This window comes from Hibiscus syriacus, unplaced genomic scaffold, assembly GCF_006381635.1.
Source record: "Hibiscus syriacus cultivar Baekdansim isolate YM2019G1 unplaced genomic scaffold, ASM638163v2 tig00110333_pilon, whole genome shotgun sequence".
Taxonomy (NCBI): domain Eukaryota; kingdom Viridiplantae; phylum Streptophyta; class Magnoliopsida; order Malvales; family Malvaceae; genus Hibiscus; species Hibiscus syriacus.
The window spans coordinates 330,028-349,432 of record NW_024062689.1 but is presented as its reverse complement, the minus strand read 5'-3'; the positions used below and the strand labels follow the sequence as shown (position 1 = coordinate 349,432).

The window sequence follows — 19,405 nt, the reverse complement described above, 5'->3', positions numbered from 1 at the left end:
AAAATTAAGAAACAAAGAGAAAAAAAATATGTAAACGATAATCAATATCAAAATTAGTACCGCCTCCGGATAAACAAAATCAAAAAATAAAAAATTTAAATCTATAAAAAAAATGGCACAAAAATCTAAAAAGGAAAGAAAAAGAGGGAGAGGATGAGAGCGGGTAGGGTTTCACAAAAATAATATGTTATTTAATAAAATATGATATCAATATATTGGATGAACTACATGATTGATCATATTACTTCAAGTTTTGTACTATTTTCTTCGTTGAATCCAAAAAATATAATATTTGATAACTTTTTTTATAATTAAGATATAATCACTGAAGCTTAATTTTTGTTGGACCTTTAACGTATTGCTTTCTGACATAATAAATTTATAAAATTAAAAAGGGTAAAATACACAAATACACTAATGTTTCAGTAAGTTTTTTTCCCACTAAAGCTTCAAAAGTCACAAATTGGTCACTAAAACATCAAATAGGTCTTTGAACAATGATTTTATATATAATTTACCCAAATATTTCTAATTTTTTTCCAAATTTCCAATTTTATATATATACTTTTAAAATTGTAAAAATAAAGCTTAGAAATTAACTTTTTTGGACATAAAGAAATCAGCTATTTAGAACGATAAATAAAAAAATTAGAAAGCTTTTACAATAAATTATATATAAAATCATAGTTCAGTGATATATTTGATAATTTAGTGACCAATTTAATATTTTTGAAACTTCAATGGGAAAATAAAATTTTACTAAAACATTAATGACCATATATGTAATTTAACCTTTTTTAATTTTATAAATTCGTTGTGTCATATTGGTCATTCTTTAAAGTTCTAACAACAATTAACCCAGAGTGACTTCATCTTAATTATATAAAAATGACTAAATAATGTAGTTTTTATATTCAGTAAAAATATACAAAAATTATACAAAAGTAATCAAGCATGTAATTTACTTTAATATATTGCATATATGTTAATAAAATATTTTAAAACATATTTTTTTACTCAATGAACAAATGTTCGAGTCAGAGTCTTCGCCTATTTTTGATATGAACAAGTTCGAGTCAGAAACTTCGTCTATTTGTGATGTTTACAAATGGTAGTATATATTCTAAAGACTCTCAACTATTAGACAATAAATGCTCAAATACTCTACAATTTTCTGTGTTAAAATCTGAAACTTCTAAAAATAATAATTATTCTTTTAACTATTGAAATGCCTTAATTCATAATTGTAATGTTTATATTTAAGATAGCGATTTGCTTCTATAAGAAACAAATTTAGAATTGTTTCAAAAATATATATATTTATAATCAACTTTAAATTAAAGTTATTTTTTTATTTAAGACATTTTTAAGCTAGTTCAGTTTAAAAAAATCATTTATCAAAGCAAAAGGTCCACTCGACCTACCGAATTTCACAGGTAGACCTCTAACTGCATCATAAAATACATTACGTCATCCTTTCGATATAGTGATCTAGTTTGTCCTTCGTTATTGGAAAATTTTATTTAGATAAATGGTGGTTTCTTTACAATGAAATGGTGGGGTTTATTAATTAATAAATAGTAGGGTGAGGCTCATATTAATGACCGAATAAATATTTGGTGACACCGAATAAAACAATTATTAAAGATTAATAACATTTCATTTTAAAAATTAAATATGTTACTTTAAATATTTATTAGTTATTTTTACTATTAACCGATTAAATAGTAGGTTTTTAACTTATTAGGAGAATTTCATTTCTTTTTCGTTAGAGTTCTTTCTGACTTAATTCTCTTTTTTATAAATAAGATTAAGGTTAAAAATAAATTATATATATATATATAAACTATTATCTAAAGCATGAATTGTGGGCAGTTGTCTCCCCCTGAAGAGGCACGAGTTTCGATTAGAAAAGCCTAATGATGAATATTAAATCTATATATCAAAAGCAAATAAGCATGTCCATGCCAAAGAAAAAGGAATCATAAAGTCTATTTTATTTATAATATTTCGAAAAATCAGTTTGACGTGTACTTTTTATTCAAAACATTTAATAATGGATTTCAATGATATTTTTGTGGTTACAATTAGAGGTGTACAAAAAATTCGAATATCTGATTTTGAGCAAAAATATTCGAAATCGGATTTGGAAAAAACCGGTTTTTTTTAAACCGGATCGGATATTTTAAAACCGGATAGTATAACCGGTTTGGGAAAAATTGGACGACCGTATTTTTTACCGGATTAAAAACCGGTTTGAAAAAAACCAGATAAAAAACTGGTTTTTTATATGAAAAAAAAATCCGGTATGGGGTTTAAAAATCCGGTCTGAGGTTTAAAAAATTGGATGACCGGATTTTTTACAGGATTAAAAACCGGTTTTTTTCAAACCGAAATCGGTTACACCGGTTACATCATCCGGCCCTCCAAACCGGTTATGATCCGAACCGATTTTTTATAAACCAATTTTTTGGCTTAGTGAAAAAACCGAATCGATTTTTATCCGATCCGGATTGGATTTAAATCCGGCTATGTGCATCTCTAGTTACAAAGAACAGGAATAAATCAAGTTAGAAAATTGATAAAATTATTTCCTTTTTATATTTTTTTTGAAAGACATGAAAAAAAGAATGGGAACATGAATGGGTGTGTCGGTGGTGCAGCTTGAGAATTCCACCTGCATAATAGACTTAAACTGATTAGATTAATTTCACAATTTTTTTAGGCTCTCGATTGATATTTTAATGTGTATGATAAATATATTGGCATTTTATTGAAAAAATTGTTAGTGAAATAATCAGATTCTTTGCACATCAATTCGATAACAAAATGAATATTATAATCTTATGTTTTATAGTCTAACGATAAATATATGATTTTATGTTAGTGATAAACTTATATAATTTTAAGAAAATAATAAATTTATAACATTTTAAAGGAATAAAAATAAATTTTTAATAAAAAATATATAAAATTTTACAAGAAACAAACATGAGCTAAGTTATGTGTCCAATTAGTTTAATGTCGAAAGGTTAGCCCTCGTTATTTCGGTCAAAAAGCAACGCCGACGAAAAAGTGTGAGAATTTGCTGATTGGATTCGAGATTTAGGTTTTATTTGATAACATGAGAAATTAAATGCTTAAACGAGATGGAAGGTGAAAATTATTGTTTTCTATTAATGTATTTAGTAGGGATTATAAAAAATGAAAAAAATATTGTTTATTTGTTGTTTAATAGAACTTAAAAATGAAAAAAAATTGAACTTCCGAAAATATATTATATTTAACTCACATTATATCATGAATTTAATTAACATCAATCTACATCTTATTTTACGGGAAAATAAGAGTTTATAATTTCATTTCATAAATTCTATACCTAGGGCTAGAGTCTACCAACCGTCATAACCGTCTCTGTTGTTGTATCCAACCTGATTTTTTTATTAATATGGGTATAATATATAAATAATCTTATAATTAAATAATGTTATTTTGTTAAATCGTCCGAATATTAAAAGTTACAGAATAATTATTTAATTATCCATATGTTACAAATTCGTCATCTTCTGTTAAAATATTGACATCTATATGAGTTTGATGTTAACTTTCTGATTGAGCTATAATAAAAAAACTCATATCTTAATGATGTCTACTGATATTGTCGTTGTTTTCAAGCACTGGTTTGATAATATAATGTAAACGAATAATTGATCTACAAAAAATAACTCAAATAATTCTGATATTATATTTTATCACATCTCTATTAATAGGTTAACATCAAGCTCAAATTACCTTCAAATTTGTGACGAAAAATGATGAGTTTGGAACATATGAATAGTCGAGAAACTCAACAAAACGATGTCCTATAATCGAGAGATCATTTTGTATCATTTAATAATCAAAGGTCTCACAAAATAACATCTTGTAGTTCGAAGATTATTTTGTAATATTTAATAGTTGAAATATTCAACAAAATAATTTCTTATAATCAAAATACAATTTATGTACTTTACCCATTTAAATAAACAATTGGATGATGAACTTAACGGATCATTTTAAGTATCGCATGAGATTAAAATAAGATTCATGGTCTTCCTTAACCCAAAAGATGATAAAATTATAGTTTGGTTTTATTCCAAAGAAAATAAAATTAGATTCGAACTAAAGAATTTGATTTTATATGAATAATTTATTTTAAATATTTAAAAACTTGACTAATTAATTGAATTTATCTTAAATAAATTTATTTAATTATACTTGATTTAAATTTTATTTAATTTGAATTTGATTTTAGAAAAGTTAAATTAGATTTAATTGATAGAATGAAATTTATTAATTTAAAATTTTTTATTTATTTTAATTTGATTCGATTAAATACTTTGTTTTAATTTATTTAAAATTTGTAAAATTATGAATTAATTTAATTATAAAATAATTAGATATAAAAAAAAGTTCCCTGTGATTATGCTTCTATGTGTAATTTTTGAGACATTTGGGACCCACAACGATGGTATGGAGATCTGTTATCTTTCCGGTGTGTGGCAATTGCAGGTGAGATGTTGCGCTCATTATACAATGGGTCCATTCCAATTTTCTGTGCACACAATTGACACCATCAAACGATTCTCAACCGTTTGATCCATCACGACCTTTATCAAACTCCATCTCTGCCACTGATCACAAGCTCTGTATCCTGAATGAAAAAATACGTTTTCACGGGAACAGTTTTATACGTAAATTATATAAATTATATTTCTTTTGTCGTACTTAAATTGTTTTTTTTATTAATTTTTATATTTTTAAAATTTAAATTATTATTATTTAAAATTTATTATTGATAAAAATATAAAAAAATATTGTAAAAATATTCAATCAAGTACTTTTGATATATATATTTATAAAATTTAATTTTTTAAAATATTTTAAATAATCATGATCAAACATCAAAAAAATCTAACTTTTGAAAAGTTAATAAGAGACAAATTTAACGGGTAATACTTTTTGATAAGAAGGCACAAAAATGTGAAAAATACTATAGATTATATAGAAACTTTGAGATAAGATTTAACATTGATAGAAATATATATATATATATAATTTATGTTAAAAGAGATAAATTTAAAATATTTTAAGAGATGATATTTTATAAATTTAAAAGAATAAAAATAATTATAGAAAGTATGAAATATATAAAAAATTAAAAATTGTAAGAAGCAACTACCTTGCCCGCTCTCTTCAGTTTATTCATGTTTTAGTTTAACATTAAAACGATTGGATAATATTTGGACTCGAATGAATATGAAAAAGAAGTCGTATACATAATTGATGTACGAGTAATCTTTTTTATAAAGATTCCTCCATGGGTTTCACATTGCAATGCGGGCCACGCCGCCAGAGGCAGACAGCTAATGATTTGGAATAATTTCATGAATTTCTTGTTATCTTTCCAGTCATACGCTAGTTAAATCATTTGATAAATAATAATAATAATTCATGGTGTTGTTGATCGTATCTTCATTAGAAATTTAATTTCGTTTTTTCCCCTTAGCCGCTGCCTCTGGATTATGGTTTTTAAATCTGGACCGACTAAAATTTCAGCAAATGTGGTCCAGATAAGCTTATAAACTTTAATTATTAATACAATTTGTGAAACTAATCTCTATAACGAATCTTTTTGACAAACTTAGAGTTCTCCCATTCTTTCAATCAATTTGAATTTTGTAAAGTCCAACCCTACCTCTGGATTTAGATTCACGAGTTGATTTTGACAGTTTTTTTTCCTCCAATGAACATATAAAGTATGAACTGAGAAACTAGAATATTTCAACGTAGGGGAAAAATAGCTATCATACAAGTATGTGATAGCAACACACTCATATTTCAAAAATATTTTCACCCCCACATTGGAATACATATCGAAAAGAAATGAATGGTGTCGCAGTTAGTGTTACTAAAAACGAAATAAATCTACAAAATGTAGTAGGAATTTATTGCATGATCTGATAAATTGGCAAACTAATTAGTCACCTTCAAAGCTTCAACGTCTGCAAATCTATGAAGTTTTAATTCGTTTCTCAAATTTGGTGGTTTCCGTGAGAAGAAAGCATTTCCATCTTTCATTTAATGAGAGGGGAGAAGACTGGGAAAATATTATGAATCTCAAAGTGGAAAAATATTCGTGGAGTTAGCCGGTTTGGTAATTTATGACACTCTACTGAAATTCAACAGAAACAGGCAACACATTCTTAATTTCCACAACAGAAACAAAGAAATATATTAAACTTTTCAAAGTGATCATGATTCTCAAGAATTCCCCAATAGAGATTATAGATGAATGCATGGATTGCATCCTCTTTCCTTTTATATATATATATATATATTCGTTATGTTCCCGATATTAATTTCGAAATCTTCCAACTTTTTAGATCAGATTTATTAAAATTATCGACATTCCGTCTCACAATCTCTAATAAATCTACATTTTTTTCATACACAAATTTTCTAGTCAACTACATTACATATATAAGACCTCTGACATGTACACACGTACATATAATTTATCCAAGGTGATTACTAGATCTGTCTAATTCATTAATCTACAAATAATCATAATGGTTCTATAAATATCTCAACTAAGATTGAAAAGGGGTCATACCTTTCAAAAAATCCATGTTTCCTTAGTTCTCTCTGACTAACTCTCTTTCACAAAAAAAATATTATCCAACGATCGTTCTGTCATTGATTATAATTCTTCATCTAAATCAAAAAGAATGAATCACCAAAGGTTGATGAGATAAATTATTGTCATTAATAATATCATATAAGAAAAACTCTGTTATTTCCCATGATTCCTTCTGTTTCTTTTGACAATTTTTACTGTGGGGGTGTCATCACCTGAAAATTTACCATTTGGAATCAGAGAAGAGAAATGCCCCACCATCCCTGCAGAAGACATTAAAGAAGAGGGAAAAGAAATGAGAAAAAGCAGAGGAATATATACAAGTAAAGAAGAAAAAATTATAGTATATGTATATACATATACATCTAAAAGTTATAACACCTTAATGAATGCGACTTTTCTTTGTGGACACCCTCCTCCTATATTAATTCAACTCCCTTTCTCAGCACTTCATTTTCCAGCCGCCCTATTTCAAAAACCCTTTCTTTCTTTTATATCTCTTGTCTTTGCAAAGACACTGTTAATTTGCTGACAAATTGTGTTTTTTTCACCTAGGATTCAGCAAAATTTTCTGTTTTAGGAAAGGAGTTTTCTTCCTCATTGTCATTTGGTCTTGTCTTGAAATGGGGAGGCACTCTTGCTGTTACAAGCAGAAGCTTAGGAAAGGTCTTTGGTCACCTGAAGAAGATGAGAAGCTCTTGAGGCATATCACTAAGTATGGCCATGGCTGCTGGAGCTCTGTCCCTAAACAAGCTGGTAAGTGGTAACCTTTTTTTATGCAATCCTTTCTCTTTTCCCATTAATTGTTTCTGAAAAATATGAGAAATTTTGCAGGTCTGCAGAGGTGTGGAAAGAGTTGCAGATTAAGGTGGATTAATTACTTGAGACCTGATTTAAAGAGAGGCACATTCTCTCAAGAAGAAGAGAATCTTATAATTGAACTACATGCAGTTCTGGGGAATAGGTATTATTATTAGCATTAGTATTGTTATTATCTCTCATGATTCTGGATTTTATGCAGGAATCTGTAAGAAATTTTTTTGATCTTTCAGGTGGTCCCAAATAGCTGCACAATTGCCTGGAAGGACCGACAATGAAATCAAGAATCTATGGAACTCTTGTTTGAAAAAGAAGCTTAGGCAGAGAGGCATTGATCCTGTAACTCACAAACCCCTCTCTGAGGTTGAAGACGGTGAAGACAAAAAGATTCAACAATCTACAAATAGCCTGGATATGGCTTCTGGTTCATCTACCGAATTGAAACTCAACACCGACGATCCGAAACCGGGACCGGTTTCGATGGAAGGCGCCTCTCCTTGCTCCAACACAATCAACAGCAGCAAGGACTTGTTCATGGATAGCCAGTTCCCCTTTCAGCAATTGAACTATACCTCCAATGCTCGACTCTCGAACCCTTCTCTCTGGTTCACTCAAACTAGTAACAAAGGTTTCGATATCGATTCCGAATTTTCAGCTAGTTCCATGTCGACTCTTCTCCCGCCACTGATGACTTCCTTTCTCTCATCTCCCATGGCTTTCAAGCCTTCTCTCACCGTCTCCTCCGATAGTCATTCAATGGCCTCGTTTACTCCTCATAGAAGTAGCAGCACCGAGCTACAAAGCAGCAGTTCCTTCTTCCAGAGCAACAATTACTCATGGGAGAAAGAGGCTCCAAATCCAATCCATTTGATGGAACACCAAGGAGATGAAATCAGGTGGCCAGAGTATCTCAACAATCCATTGTTAATGGCTGCTGCTTTGCAGAACCAAACCACACAATCCTTATGCAATATCGAGATCAAATCGGAAACCGATTTCTTCACCAATAGTTCATCGAACACCATGTGGTCTTTTAACCAACAGAAGCAACAGCAACAACAGAAAGAAGCTTTGCAGAACTCGGATTTGTGTGCCAAGGACATCCAAAGACTTACAGCAGCTTATGGAAATATTTAGCTTCTCCTCTGCAATATATGAAAGGACCCCTTCTCTTTGACTTGCCAAAAAAGTTTAAAAAAATGGCATTCTCAATATCAGATGTGTACCACAGTTTCTCTCTCTCTCTCTCTCTCTCTCTCTTTTAACTCACTCTGGTGTATATAGATTCTGAATCTGATACAAAGAAAATTATCACCTTTGCTTTTGGACTATTTGTGAGAAACAATATTCTATTTTAGCCTTTTTTTACGAGTGTGGGGTAGAATTGCTGAGTAAGGCTTGTTTTAGTGTCTTTTTACTCTTCTTTGCCTTGTTGCATATGGTCATATTTGTGCATTGGGATGTTGCAATTCTCTATCTGTAACCCAATTGTTGATTAGAAAAAAGGAATCATTTGCTCTTCGTATCATCCATTCATCCCCATCGTCGGTATCTAAACCAGTTTTCAGAATTGAAAACAGATATTACCAGCAATCCATTCATGAAACCTGTTTAATTAATACTTTTTTTTTATCCAGTTCCAACACTGAATATTGTTTCTCTTTCACTATTTAGAGGACACAGAAATCATAATCTCTTTCCGAGAAAAAAAAGAATTATGCCAGAGCCGCATCATGCTCAAGTAAGCAAAGAGAGTCCATTAACCTTAGAGTCTGTACAAGCTGAGATGAACGCAAAATTTTATATTAGGAGCGAATTTTTAAAATTTTAGAAAGTTGATGGGGTGGTCTGGATACATGGGAAAGTGACAGTGAATCTAGCAAGGGCCATGTAACTGGTGCTTGTCTTGTAAAGTCATTTCTAACACACGTTATCTTAAGAAACACCTTATTCAAAAGCTAGAAACTAGAAGTTTTGAAAACACTACGCTGAAAGCAGCACAAAAGGACCCAAGATTGCAGTGTTTTTCTTTCTCATATGTAATATAAGCCCAAATGGTTGCAAATTCAACGTGGTTGGGACAAGGAGAGATCGAAGAAAGTGGGAATATGCCTACAAATTTGTGGCATATTGACTGAAAGCGAAGCTGTGTTGTCTTTGGACCCACTGCATTAATTGTGGGTTGGATGAGTCATGGAGGGCATCTTTTGCTTCATCACCAGCCGCCAATGGTATATTTTTCTCGGGAAATTTTTTTCAACCCTGTTTTTAAAGCAACTAATTTGAAATGTCTAAACTCGTTTCGAGTTCAACAAGTGTAATCACGACGTTTGACAAATTATTCACCAAAATTCAGTGATGATGCCTGCAAAGGTTTTCAACATGCATGTTATTATTTGCCTGTTAGTTATAACTTGGAGCAAAATCAAATACCATAAATCAAATCCTAGTCACCTTGAAAAAAATGAATTAAATTCTCATCAATTTTAAAAAATAAGGGTAAATTAATATATTTATCATCACTTAATTATGAACGTATTCTATTTTTGATTTTAATAGATAAAATAAATAAAAGATTATGAAAACTAAAGTGAATTTTAGATAAAAGAATTGTTGATTTATCGTGTCTTGAAGTTACTAAATCCAAATTTGTCAAGGTGAATCTTGAGTTAAACGCATGGATTTCAGAATTGGACCGGTTAGTGAACCGGTCATGCTACTGGTTCACTTGTTTAACCGGTCGAACTGGTCCGACCGGTCGAAAGAACCGGATGACGTTATAATTATTTAAAAAATTAAATAAAAATACCAAAAATATTTAATAAAAAATAATTTTTTATATCACAAGTTATATTCAAAGCAAGTCATAACATATATAAATTAAAAACCATAAAATCAAGTGAAACAAAATGATTCAAATTAACTACAACATAATATTTAAGGTAAAACATTTTAAATAATAAATATAATTATACAACTATAATTAAAAAATAAATTTGGGGCTAAAAAATCATAACAAAATGATATTGTTTGGTTTAATTTTTTTTTAAAAACAATCCCACATGGCTAAGAAACATAGAAGAGCATCCCAAAAGTCTAAAGAATAAAAATATGATAACAAAATAATCACACATCGCTAAGAAACATAGAAGAGCATCACAACTAACTTTTATAAATAATAGAGGTAATTTGACATTCAAAATCATGGAGCCTTTTGGTGAGCATTGAGTGAACTATTCTTTCACTTCAATCAAACTCGAATTTTAGGCTTCAATTGAGCTTCTAATTTTTTTTATTTCAAGTCTTTTTGAGTTCAAATTTTAATATTATATTTCGAGTTTTTCCGGTTTTCCGGTTTTTTTCCAGTTTTTCCGTTTTTTTTTCGGTTTTCAGCCGGTCCGGTTCAAACGGTTCAACGGTTCTGACCGGTTTACTAGTAGCGATTCAACCGGTTTAGATTAAACCGGACTAAGCAACGGTTCCCGGTTGAACCGATCGGACCGGTCCGGTTTTCAAAACAGAGGTTAAACGAGTGAAAATAATAAGGATGAGCGAAAATTTGGATCTTAGGTTTACCGGAGTGTAAGGATAATAATGACAATGTTTGATTTAAAATCAAAATCAAATTAGTATAATGTTTACATTTAAAAGATTAAATATATTATTTTGATTTTTTTTTAAAAAAAAGTCATGTAAATTTTCATTATAAACTTAATGTAGATAGTCAAAAGAATAAATTCGATAAGTCAATTTATTATTTTATATATTTTAAAAACTATATGAACAAAAGAAAAACTTACCCATAGTCGAGTGGCTGCCTATGTAGTGTTCTTGTTGTCGGGTTTAATAAGTGGGTTGCTTTTACTTCTATCAAAATGCGTAGTGATTATAGTATGATGTTTGCCCATTTTATTGAAGGCTTGGTCCGAAGAAAACAAGGTTAAATCACAATGGGCTTAAAGCCCAAACGTTATGGATCTCTTATCTACCGTTAACTAGTAAAAAAATATCGATTCATTTATTATCTTACTATTTAACGTGATTAAATGAAAAATAAATATAGTCTCATTGACTGCGTAATGATTTAAACTAATTATAAGTTATACAATAATGTTTGTTATAATACAAAAGAGAAATTATAGTATTTGATAATTTAAATGAAATTAATATTTTATAAAATTATTTCAAATCTTTTTTTAAGAATTAATATAATTTATCCTGGCTATCAATACAGGTTGAGTCCCCTGTAAAGATATTGATGTATTAGTGATGGTACTTTGTAATGTCTCTCTTATTGTATAAGAAAGGTTGTTAACTTTTATGTTTTATAAGTTCAATAATTTAGACAATAGTGTTAATTTTTCTTCCTCTATGTCAGACGATAACATCACAAGTAAAGATATTTTAACTAAATAAAAAATATAATTTTATGTTAAAAAAAGTTATCATGGGCATAATAGTTCTAAGAAGCATAAAGGAATTCAAACTCGTGAATATAACGAATTTGAGAAAAAGAGAGTTCAATTTACTACAAAGATAAATAATTAGAAAAATATAATTATTATTGATGATAGAATTGTGTTATTTATGATATTGTTCGTGTTGATATAATTATGAGTAAAGCTGACACTTATGGTGACAATAGGAAGATTAAGTTACCTTATGCATCTAAACTTGGATAAGAACTGTATTTAGTTAAAAATTATTATTAATTAATACAACTAAATTTTTTTATAGAAGAGGTAAATACTTGTTCGTCGGGATGAAAAATTACTTTTTTTTTGTTTGGTTTAGACTTTTCTTTAAATTTAAGGGTTTTTTTTAACTCTTTATTTTTTTAGAATTTGTGTCAAGACGAAAATTATTAAAGTTTTATTATAATATTTGTACCCCAAATTCTATTTGAATCATATTTTTATTAGCAGTTGCTTATTAAAAAAATAGTTAACTACGTATTTGATACTTAAATTATCAGTTTTGATTTGTTTAAATACCTCAACTTTTAATTTTTTTTAAAATCATACCCAACGTTTAGTTTTTGTTTCATTTTATTACCCTCACCGTTAAAAAATTAACGGAACTTTTTCACGTGACATTTTTATGATTCATCCCTTAGTTATCTTCTCACTCCTATTTTGGTCATTAAAGTTTAAAAATTTTCAATTTAACTACTAAACTTTCAAATTGCTTACATTTTAATCACTTTAATTTATATTAGTAATAATATTTTGTGACATGATATTTTTTATTATTTTATTAATATAGAATTAAAATTAAAAATTAAATTTGAAAGTTAGAGTGATTAAGTTAAGCAATTAAATTAAAAAATTAAACTTTATTGACCAATATAGGAATGAGAAGATAGTTGTCGATGAATGATGTAATTTACCCATAAAAAATGCCAAGTTGTAACAGTTCCGCTAAGTTTTTACTGGTGGGGTATTAAAATTAAACAAAAACTAAACGTTAGGTATGATTTTAAAAAATTTAAAATTTAAGTACTAAAATGGATCAAAATTGATAGTTTAAGTACTGAATGCATAATTTACCCATAAAAAATAACAAACGTAGAATGAGTAGTTTTAAGAATTTGACACCGGAAAAATAACTAAAGCGATCTCTACATAAAATAACACATGCAAAGGAGACAATATTTAACGTGGTTCGACCTACGCCAGTGGCTATCGAGGGGTGTCAATTGACAACCCAAAATTTTCCAATTTTCTTGTTTCTTTATATATAAATTATATATATATATATATATAATTAAGAAAATGACATCCCTTTTAAAAAAGTTTTGACACCTTATGTATTAGGGATGTTCATTAGTCATTGATTAAATCAAATTTTTTTCTTTAATTGTTAACTTAATCGAATTGAATAAAGTTTGATTAATTCGATCGATGATCGAATTAATAAAATATTTTAATATATTTTTAATTAGATTATTTTAAATTTAATATAGATATTTTTTTTATTTGGGTCAAAATTTAAATAGATCTTGTTAATTTAATGGATCGAGAGTGATTAAAACATATTTCTTAATAGATTTAAGCTTAAAATATGAATTTAATATATGTATATATATATATATTTAATATTTAATATTTTTGGCTAATTCGATTAATTAACTGATTTTGAATTGAATTAATCGTTAAATATTGAAAAAATAATTGTTCCATGATCAAACTAATTTAATTGTCAGTCGTTTTAATTGAATTAATTCAGTTCGGTCGATAAAGTCGATTAAAATTGAAAAATGAACACCCCTAGTATGTATGTATATTTTCTTTTGATTATTGTTTTAATAGCTTTGTAATAATCTTATGTTAGTTTAGCTATATTTTACATTAATTTAACAAATTTTAATTCCATGCTTTAATTTATTCGACTTATTTGGATATCATAATTTCAAATTATGACACCGTATTATGAAATTTCTAGCTCCTCTCATGTCCACATGCGAGACAGACAACAACCAACAATGAACGTAGAGAACACGAAGAGTACAAATACATGATATCACATGTATCTCAAAACCCGATATAGATATCAAAACCCGGTATATCCCAAAATACTCTTCCAACATCTCTACAAAACTATCCTTGCAACATAAGCCCCACAAGTTGCATAGATTCAAAAAATGATTACATATCTCCAAAATAATTATCTCTCTCATTATCTTAAAGGCTTAGACATAATATCTATTTATAGAGTCAAATACTTGGTCACCAAGAATTCATTTTCCATAAGAATTCTTGCCTAAAATAAATATTGACTTTATTAAATAAACCTAATTATTAAGTAATCTTTAACCATTATAATTAAAATAAAATCTAACTTAATTATCAATAATAATTTAGGTCAAAATATAACAAATTTCCTCCTTTACCTAAATTTCATAAAAAAATGGTTTTTAAGTTTTCAACAACTTTAATTAATATCCATTAAAGTATCACTAGATCAATTGAGAAATACTTCTCTACAACTAAAAACTCATTGCAGCAAATTCAACTTGCATGTCTCCAAAATCACTAACAAAATCCGCAATAACAAATTCCTTAAAAACTTTACAACCCAAACCATAGCTTTGATATCACTTATTAAGAATTTGAGAGCGAAAAAATAATCAAAGTCATATCAACATAAAATAAGACATGCAAAGGAGACGAGATTTAATGCGATTCGGCCTTGTCTACCTCAACGAGTGAGATGAATAACAATTTACTATAAACGTATAGAACACGAAGAGTACAAATACATGATATCGCATGTATACTAAAACTCAATATAGTTACCAAAACCTAATATATCCCAAAATACTCTTCCAATATCCTACAAAATTATTAATGCAATATAAGTCCCAAAAGTTGCAGATATCCCAAAAATATTTATATCTCTCCAAAAGTAATTCTCTCTTATTACACTAAAGCCACAGCTTGGTCAGGGTGGGCATGTGTGTGCCCACCCTAAATTTTTTCGTGTCCATCTTGAAATATGAGATTTCTTTGATTAGTTGCTTATTTTTACATACGGTGGTCACCCTGAAATTTTATTTATACTAATTCCATTTAAAAATTTTATATTTTAACATAAGCGTGTCCACCCTAAAAAATATTTTTGGATCCGTCACTACGCTAATACATAATCTCTACTTATAGAGTCAAACACTCGGTCACCAATAATTTTTTTTTATAAGAATTATTGTCTAAAATAAAATATTTACTTTATTAAATAAACATAATTACCAAATAATCTTCAACCATTAAAATTATAATAAAATCCAATTTAATTATTAATTACAATTTAAATCAAAATAAAACAAATAAATTTTTATTAAGCAAGTCGAATTCTATAATTTTTTTATATTATTCTATTTTTGACATTAATGAAAATTCTCCATTAAATTAGTGTTTTTTTTTCGTATAGAACCAGTAAAATTTTAATATCTCCTATTGTGTGATAGATTTCTCGTAGTATAACACATTCCTTATTCTTTGATTTAACAAAATGCAATGCAAATCATTAATCAATCAATTGTATTTTGTTAATTGACATCTTGAAGTGGCCAACATGCATTGGAACCTACCTACGGGATTTTATTTTTTTGGGATGCCTAATCAGTAAAAGTTAGATTTCTAATTAGATCACCGAGTCAGCAAGAATCACAGAAAATGACATGTAACATACTTTTTACGTATTTGGTGAGTAACCAATTCATAATCATGTACTAAAACATAGATAAAAAAATGCTCACCACATCAGCCGATTTCAGCATCAATACATCATTCAATATATATATATCCAGCAATCGATACAAGATTTATCCTGAAATGGATACAAGATTTTATGACAGTTGTTATATTAAGAGTGAAATTATACTTATTTTAAGAGAATATAAATTTATAAAATTTTAAGAGGTGATAACAAAATTTTCAATTGAAAATATAAAAAATATTTAAAATATATAAAAATTTAAAATTTTTAGATGACAATTGCCCCGCCTATATCGTGCATTAGAAATGTTTTTCCATTTCTCTTTAAGTGGAAATATTATTAGATGAACCCGACTCACCACATCATCCGTGATCCAACCAATAAAATTCATTCATTTTAATGTAACTTTCAAAAAACTAGATACTCCTTATTTACATGTACGAAACACCTTGAAGAAAATGAGATTGATGGATTTTATTGGTTAGAACCAAAGATGACGTAGTGAGTCGAGTTTATCTAATAATTTTTTATTTTCCCCGTATGTTATTTTAAAATTGCACTGTGATTTGCTTCTAATAAGTTTTTTTAGACTCATCTCCCTCGGTTAATGGAATTGTCTTGCTTTCGTCAAAATCTAAATGGAATTTGCTGAATATGCTATCGTTCTCAATACGAGGACACAGGGCTAACTTGTCTATCTATGCTTAACCTCTAAGTCCTTAGCTATTGCTTTTTTTTTATGTGCATTCATGAAGATGGAGACTGTTGTGAAAGCCACCGGAGCTAAATACGAAAGCTTGCTCTTCGGTACCATTAATCTCTTAATCATTAGGAACAAGATCGTGTCATGTAGCAGGTTTTCCCTCGATCGTTCTCTAGTTTCGGGTTTTTAGAACCATTTATGACTTTGGGTTTTGTTTATGATTTACAGACTTGGATGATACTCTTTACCTCTTGAGGATAGGTTTCAACTTGGCTTGCGCCAGAACATAGAAGGTAAGTCCATGAAACACAAACAACATGGTTGTTTTTCTTTCTTTTTTGTTCTGATATAAGCAATTAAGACAGGAAGCTCGTCCTGTACTGGACGCTGAAATTACGACAATTACAGCAGTTTGGGATTCTATTAGATTAAAGAAAGCTATTGTTCCCTGGCAGAAAATTGTCTGGTTTCCTATGCACATTCCTAGGCATAGTTTAATCTCTTGGATGACTTTGCTTGATAGGCTTCCTACAAGAGAAAGACTCAACCGTATGGGACTAATCACTGACTGCAAATGTATTTTCTGTGATGATCCTTTGGAAACAAGGGATCATATTTTTCTGCTTTGTCCTATGGCTACATCAATCTGGAAAAATGTTTTTTCCCTCTCGGGACTTCACTTCTACCCTTGTCCATGGGACACTTTTTGTGCAAGGGCTTCCACTACTTGGAAAGGCAAATCAATGCTCACTCTAATATTGAAGCTATCTTTTAATGCCACTATCTACTTACTGTGGGAAGAAAGAAACAAGCGAATGTTCCAAGGTAGATCCAAGAATGCTCAAGAATTATTCCATGACATCAGGGATATAATTGGACTACACTTAAGCAATAGGAAATTCAATAGCAATGATAATGTTAATATTACTCTTTCGAGGAAGTGGAATATAGGGTGATCTTTGTTTTTTTGTTGTTGATCATTGCTACTTAGCTCGATTCTTTTGTATCTTGTTGCTGTACAGGCTGTTTTTGGGTAATAAAATTTTAATTATCCAAAAAAAAAGAATTACCAAGAATGTGCTTGGAATTGTACAGGGAATATGGTACAACTATGGCTGGTTTAAAGGTTACAAGTTTATTCTGTCCTAAATTCCCTTCTGTCAGTTTCTTTTATGTTTTTTTAGCTTCTTTTTTCATGAATTTCAGGCTCTGTTTTATGAAATCGATAACAACGACCTATGCTCATGGAAGATTGCCGTGCGAAATACTGAGGCCAGATCCGGTGTTAAGAAACCTACTACTTTCGATGCCACAGAGGAAAATAGTAAGTGAACAAATGACAAAAAGACACATATGTTGTCTGTTCTAACTTCTAAGATGTTTGTTGATGTTTTTAGATCTTCACGAATGGTGATAAGGCACATGCGCAACAAGTTCTTTAAAGGCTGTGCTTGGAAGAATGTTTTGAAGGCATCATATGCTTTGAAACACTTAACCCTCCTCTTCAACCACCTGATAAGTCACCAATTGTCTGCAAAGCCTCGATGGAAGCATTCGAAGCTGCTATTCAGCTCGCCAATGTCGACCCCAAGAAAACAGTAGACACTCAATCCTTTAACACGTTTCCTTTCTTCCTCTTAACACTTATTCCTATTTTCCTTTCTTTTTCCAGATTCTCTTTGACGATAGTGCTCGAAACATCGCAACCATATGTTACACGTGTCTTAACCGGTTTTCGTCCGGGCACGAAATATTTATAACTTGGCGGGAAAGATAATGTGAATAATAAATAATTTGGGAGTCGCCATCGGCCTTTTGGGTCAGGTAGGTCGAATACCTAAAAATTATCTTTTAAAAGAGTTTTTAAGAAAACATCAGTTAAAAGATGAACTGATCTGCGTTTATAACCAAAAATTCATTCTTTTTATTAATAAAAAGGGATTCATGGTCGGTTACGTTTAGGGAAGGATTAGCACCCCTACAACGCCCAAAATTGGTAGTTTTTAATTATAAATTGTCTCTCTTTATTGGAAATTTAAAAATTCAAAATATATTTAATTCATAATCATGTTATTTCAAATTTATTACTATAATTGTAATAAAATCTATTAATTTATATATATGAATAAGGTATTTATTTATTTAGAAATATCAGAAAAGGGCTTCTAGGTGCCTTAAGACAGTTCTTTTCTTCGACATTAAAAAACAAATAAATAAATAAAACATTTTCTTAAAAAATTATAAAATATATATAGTTCATAAATAGGATTTTAATAGAAAACAAATTAAATAATTTTTATTATATATATGCTTATAATAATAATAAAATGATAATGAAAGTAATAATTTAAATATATTGAAAAATAAAGGAAAATAGTAATAAAATGAAAATGCAAATAAATGGTAATTAAATAAAATTTAAACAACAAGATTAAAATGTAAAATATCAAAATTAATGAACCTAATTAGATTTATTATAAAAAATATAATTACTAATACTATAATTTAACCTAATTAATTATTGGGATCAAAATAGAAGTAATTGAAATTACCAGGGACTAAATAAAGTATTTAACCTTAAATATTTATAAATAGGGTGCAGGACTAAATTATAAATTAAATGAAATTACGAGACTAAATTAAAAAAACAGAAGTTGATTTCAATGACCAAAATGGAATGTTACAAAACTCGGATGGCTGCGGGTATGGTTATTCCATATGGGAAATTACAGAAACACCCTCACCAAAACGTCATCGTTTTGGTGAGGGTATAAATACCCTATTATAACCGGCCCTTTGGGCCAAATCCTCATTTCTCTCTTCCTCGGTGTCTCTCTAAAACAGAGAGAAGCATTTTTCTCTGGCTTCTCTCTAGGTTCCCTCACCGAAGGGAATCCGGTCGCCAGCCGATAGCCACACGCCGCCGTTAGCTCCTCCGCCGGCCACCGTCTCCGGTGGCCGGATTTTACAGAAACACCCCCAAATGA

The 19,405-nt window shown here is 29.2% G+C and overlaps 1 protein-coding gene and 1 pseudogene across 1 annotated transcript; both read left to right on the top strand.

Annotated features, from left to right (window-relative positions):
• The first annotated feature begins 7,131 nt into the window (after positions 1–7,131).
• Positions 7,132–9,003, top strand: LOC120120211 (transcription factor MYB61-like). Its single transcript, XM_039139890.1, has 3 exons — positions 7,132–7,435; positions 7,514–7,643; positions 7,732–9,003. The coding sequence occupies exons 1-3, from the start codon at positions 7,303–7,305 to the stop codon at positions 8,633–8,635; spliced, it is 1,167 nt and encodes a 388-aa protein (XP_038995821.1). The 5' UTR covers positions 7,132–7,302; the 3' UTR covers positions 8,636–9,003.
• A 7,461-nt stretch (positions 9,004–16,464) lies between these two features.
• Positions 16,465–18,195, top strand: LOC120120186 (annotated as a pseudogene).
• Positions 18,196–19,405: the final 1,210 nt, after the last annotated feature.

Bases quoted from the DNA above. Each gene is read 5' to 3' on its own strand.
- LOC120120211 (XM_039139890.1), top strand. From the start codon at position 7,303: ATGGGGAGGCACTCTTGCTGTTACAAGCAGAAGCTTAGGAAAGGTCTT. The intron at 7,436-7,513 runs GTAAGTGGTAAC...GAAATTTTGCAG, and splicing joins CTCTGTCCCTAAACAAGCTG to GTCTGCAGAGGTGTGGAAAG. The intron at 7,644-7,731 runs GTATTATTATTA...TTGATCTTTCAG, and splicing joins CATGCAGTTCTGGGGAATAG to GTGGTCCCAAATAGCTGCAC.